The 5000-nt window shown below is 36.0% G+C and overlaps 2 protein-coding genes and 1 long non-coding RNA gene across 3 annotated transcripts in view; 2 read left to right on the top strand and 1 right to left on the bottom strand.

Annotated features, from left to right (window-relative positions):
- Positions 1 to 3774, top strand: part of LOC135194890 (turripeptide Lol9.1-like) — a 3931-nt gene extending 157 nt beyond the window's left edge. The window contains exons 2-5 of the mRNA XM_064221090.1: positions 519 to 621; positions 1049 to 1189; positions 2423 to 2499; positions 3673 to 3774. Coding sequence (XP_064077160.1) covers positions 519 to 621; positions 1049 to 1189; positions 2423 to 2436 — 258 coding nt within the window. The 3' untranslated portion in view covers positions 2437 to 2499; positions 3673 to 3774. The remainder of the gene's footprint in view (positions 1 to 518; positions 622 to 1048; positions 1190 to 2422; positions 2500 to 3672) is intronic.
- The window catches only part of LOC135194905 (turripeptide Gsg9.2-like), a 78040-nt gene that overhangs the window by 42123 nt on the left and 30917 nt on the right, over positions 1 to 5000 (bottom strand). The window lies entirely within an intron of this gene.
- LOC135194909 (uncharacterized) overlaps positions 1 to 5000 on the top strand; it is a 41325-nt gene that overhangs the window by 30953 nt on the left and 5372 nt on the right. The window lies entirely within an intron of this gene.

The following is a 5000-nucleotide window of genomic DNA, read 5'->3' on the forward strand; positions in this document are numbered from 1 at the left end:
TCACAGAAAAGTTTGCTTTATATATGCCATAGAAAACGACCAGATATATATGTTATTAACACAAATTTTTAGTAGATGTTATTATCTGACAATTAAATACTAGAAGTGCAGGTTTCATCTTCAGAAATCTATGTCACTATTATAGAAATAGGTTCATATGCTAGTCAGAAAAAATAAGTCTAGGCGAGTTAACTGATCCTCAAAACCTTTCCAAGGAAGGTGCTTGGGGTGCGGGATATCTGGGGACGCCAGATTCATTTGGTTTAGATTCAAAGACTTTGTGGTAGTCATTCATTTCTGTTATGTATTAGCCATAAATATTTAAGGTAGTGTAAGGCTGACTTGACTGAGTATATGTCAGATTCTCTAAGGTGTTTTAACAGTATCCCATGAAAATTGACAACTGTCAAGTATATAGGAAATAAAGACACAAAGATAGGAAAACAAATTGAAATAGAATCAGATTTAAGGTAAGATATTCACGACAAATGCTTAATTATAATTTGGTTCCATGACAGGCATCGACAACCAAGATGGTCAAGAAAGGGTTGCCAACGACTATTATCTGCGTCGTTTTGTTGGTCATCATTGGGACGTCAGTGGCCAATGCTTCCTTCCCAAGTGAGTCAAAGTTTAACAATTTAAGGAGGTTCAATAATAAAAAAAGAACTTGGTATTTTCATTTCCAGTTTTGTCTGGAGTCGTTTATAGATAAAAACTAATTTTGACAAAAATCTCTAGATTTTGTTCAGCAGCGAATTTCACAACCGCTCTATCCATAAACTTTGGTTTAATTTTGAGTTTCACGTCGTAGCCACCGGCAGTTTTAGTTCAGTACCGACTCTAACATCTTGTTTATCCCTAAATTTAGTTTTCATAACTTTAGTTCATGTCTGAGTTACCCCGAATTTAGTTGTATAGTGTCATGTCTGGCTTATCCTTAGACGTAAATTATTCAAATAGTTTAAAAAAAAAATTTCAATAGCCAATAGACAATGAACAAAAATGACAACAATTGTGCCAATAAAATATTGCTATTTCTCCTCAGATTGCAACCGAGTCTGCACCTTCGAATACAATCCCATTTGTGGCGGCGACGGGAGGACCTACTCGAATCCCTGCCACTTCGCAATCGGAAGATGTCTTAATCCCTACCTCACCGTACGGTGTAAAGGACGCTGCCGATACTGTAAGATTTTTTTCCCTTATTTTATTTTCGTGGCGAGATATAGAGCTGCGAAACGGGGCGGTTACTACCCGTAGACTATTTCTCTTACACGTTGCCCTTTGAAAACTCTAGAGCAGTGGTTCCCAAACTTTTTTCTGTCGTTTCCCCCTGTACCCAGTTCATCCAGATTTCCCCCTTCCTATGTATGAGGGAAAGAGTAGTTAAAACACTTTGTGACTATTTACTAATTTATTTTTCCAATGTATAAATATACTGATAAACACTTAGTTACAGAGTAAAGTGGATAGAAAGAGGTTAGTAACAACTAACCTCATAGCCATAGAGAGCGGTTAGTAACAAATAAAAGGACATTTGTTTGCTCTTCTGCTTAGAATTGGTAGCTTCAAATTTCCCCCCAGAGGGATACTTCCCATAGTTTGGGAACCACAGCTCTAGAGGGCTCTCACTTGTGCTAAATGTGGGGATTGTCATCAATAGATTACCCTCGTTACACTTTGCAATTTCTGGGATCTTTCTCCACTCCATGCTCTTCATCTGAAGGGGCAAAAGCTCTGTCGTTTCCTTTTGTCTTCAATTGGAACTAATCTAATTATCACCTCATCGAATTAATGTACGTTCCTCGCTTTGCCAAATATCAGCATCCAAATGACAGAAGAGTTTCTTACATTCCATTGTAAAAATTCAGGAATGGACTTCACTTCAATCCTCATTTGGCTTTTATAGATAGCAATGTCATATTGCATATTTCAATCGCCCTATTCGTTGTCCACCTCTACTGAAGCTGCTTCAGAACTTGTAACCCTTATTAGTTGTTTTTTTTTTGTCTTTGTTGAATCATGGAAAGCTGCTTCAGTATTTGTGACTCAACCGAAGTCGTTCTTGTCAATGATGTATCATATGAAGCTGCTTCAGTATTTGTGACTCTTAACAGAAGGCGTTCTTTTCCTTCCTGAATCATAAACTTAGAGATAGACAATTCAAACCAAGTTTATTTAAAATTAAAAGGATATTTTTTTCCCTTCAGGAGCTGGAGACGATAGATCAACCATTAATGTACTAATAACTAATGATAACTATCATCTCTGGACTAATCTCATTTTCCCAGTTTAGAGGGAATAGTGCACCATTACAATCTAGTCTTTATAATCCAAATATAAGACTTGCTCTTGTTTCCTCGCTTACCAAGACCCGGTGCTCATTTGTTTTCAATTTTCAATTTTCCGTTTTCTGCAGGTTACATCGGGTGAAGTCGTTAGCCCCACGCTCTTCGTCAACCTGTTCTTGACCTACAGCAGTCAGCTCTCTACCAGGTAAATAATTAAATAATTCACCGTTTAGGCGAACAGATACACACCAGTTTCTTTGCTCCTTCTCTTCTTTTGTAGCAGTTCTTCAGCAGAGATTTTTCTAAATCTAATTTCGAGTTTCCCTCTCAAGAAAAGGCAGGGATGGAATCACCGCTAACTTTCAACTTGTTAAAGCAATTCCATCCTTTAACGATAAAAGTTTGTGACAAACTGTGCAGAGAGAGAGAGAGAGAGAGAGAGAGAGAGAGAGAGAGAGAGGTACACTCTAAGAGGGACTAGGTTAAGATGAACAGCTCATCTTTCTTTCTTTCATTCTTATAGTCACAAGAATTTAAACAAAGAATGATTGATATTATTGCCGAGAGAGAGAGAGAGAGAGAGAGAGAGAGAGAGAGAGAGAGAGAGAGAGAGAGAGATACATCTAAGAGGGGCTACGTTAAGATGAACGGCCCCATTTTTCTATCTTTCAATTCTTGTAATCACAATAATTTAAACAAGGAATGATTGATATTATTGCTGAGAGAGAGAGAGAGAGAGAGAGAGAGAGACGATTTGATCGACAACGAGACGAGAAGAGCAGAGAGAGATAAACTCTAAGAGGGACTACGTTAAGATGAACGGCCCATTTTTCTATCTTTCATTCTTGTAGTCACAATAATTTAAACAAGGAATGATTGATATTATTGCTGAAAGAGGAGAGAGAGAGAGAGAGAGAGAGAGAGAGAGAGAGAGAGAGAGAGGAGAGAGGAGTCCTCTCAAGAACACTACTTCGAGATAAGCAGTCCCCATACCACAATGCAATCAGTTACTTTTAGCTTCCATCTACAATTCTTTCACATTCGAAAGCAAGATATTGCGAAGGATTAACGAGGCTGGCGACGGGAGTTTTGAAGTCAGATTAAGCAAACGATTCAATCATAAATTCTATGGCTATTTCTTTCCAATTATCTGTCAATATAGTGTTGTCAATAAATTCAGCAAATGTCATGGATTGGTAAAGTTACCACCAATAAATGAAAGTAAAATGATAGATATTTTCTTGGAAATTTAATCAGTTTAAGTAGAAAGTTCTTAACTGATTCACTTACTTATTTATCAATTTATGATTAATTCTAACCCTAATTCATTCTTCACTTATGTTCATCTGATCTTTATCTTTCTGTTACCTACCTTTAGGTTATATACATGTGGAGAACAGATTGCCAATAGCATCGCAAACAACGAAGAGTTTTTCCTGTAATGCCCAGGTTCATTTCGTGAATCCTTAAACTGAACAGGTTATGAAACTTCTTATTATAAAGAGAAAAACTCTAAATAAAACTGAAATCAAAACACTAGTTCATTTACTTCGTCCCTCCTAAATACCGAATTGACGTTCTTTTTCTGTAGGGATCGGGATGAACTGAAAGAGACACAATCTTTAGGTTGCATACTATACTTAGTGAGAGGTGGAACCCAAACCAAGTATATAAGTGGTTATTGTGGGCCCTTTTCATAACAATAAGTTCAAGGCACTCGATTTAGAAGAGGAGGTTCCTATCATTTTCTTCCGCTGAACTGTTATTCTTTTTCTTAAAACCTTTGCAATTACATTATCTGTTTATGATTCGTTGGATGCCTTTATTAATAATATCAAGGCTTCAACTTTAAGAGGAAGTGGGTAAAAAAGAAAAAAAAAAAAAAAAAAAAAAAAAAAAAGGAAAAAGACAAATAAAAAAAAACGCAAATGCCAATACCAATACCATACTCTAGGTCAAGTACACACACACACACACACACACACACACACACACACACACACACACATATATATATATATATATATATATATATATATATATATATATATATATCCAAATGACAAATAGTATTCATAATCATAACAACAGACCCTAGTAACTGAAGCAACGTCTCAAGAACCATTAGAAGAACGAGAGAAGACAACGCCTCAAGGGAAATTGAAGGAAGGTAAGACAAGAATTACCCAAATACAAAAAAAAAAAAAAAAATAAATAAACAATAAATAAAGAAACCGAGAAAAAATTTGGACTTCAGCGTATGGTAAGGAAAACTCACAGCAGTTATCGCTCGTGAGATGGTGACTTCCATAAATAATAATAATAATAATAAAAAAAAAGGTCTGAGGGTATTACATAAAATTTCTCATCTCCAGTGGAAGTTACAAAAACCCTTATTGAGTAGAATAGGTTAGATATGTGCTGATTCCATTCATAAATGTTATTTCTTTACTGAAAGATACTGGCATTGATATTTTAGCAAGTTTGCTGCTATATGAAAAATATTGACAGTCAATTATACATATGTATGTGTGTGTATTCTCATGCTTATACGGAGAGAGAGAGAGAGAGAGAGAGAGGGGGCGGACTACGTCAAAATTAACAGCCCATCTTTCTTTCTTTCATTCTTATAGTCATGAGAATTTAGACAAGGAATGATTGATTATTGCCGAGAGAGAGAGAGAGAGAGAGAGAGAGAGAGAGGAA

This window comes from Macrobrachium nipponense, chromosome 15 (assembly GCF_015104395.2).
Source record: "Macrobrachium nipponense isolate FS-2020 chromosome 15, ASM1510439v2, whole genome shotgun sequence".
In the NCBI taxonomy this organism is placed as follows: Eukaryota; Metazoa; Arthropoda; class Malacostraca; order Decapoda; family Palaemonidae; genus Macrobrachium; species Macrobrachium nipponense.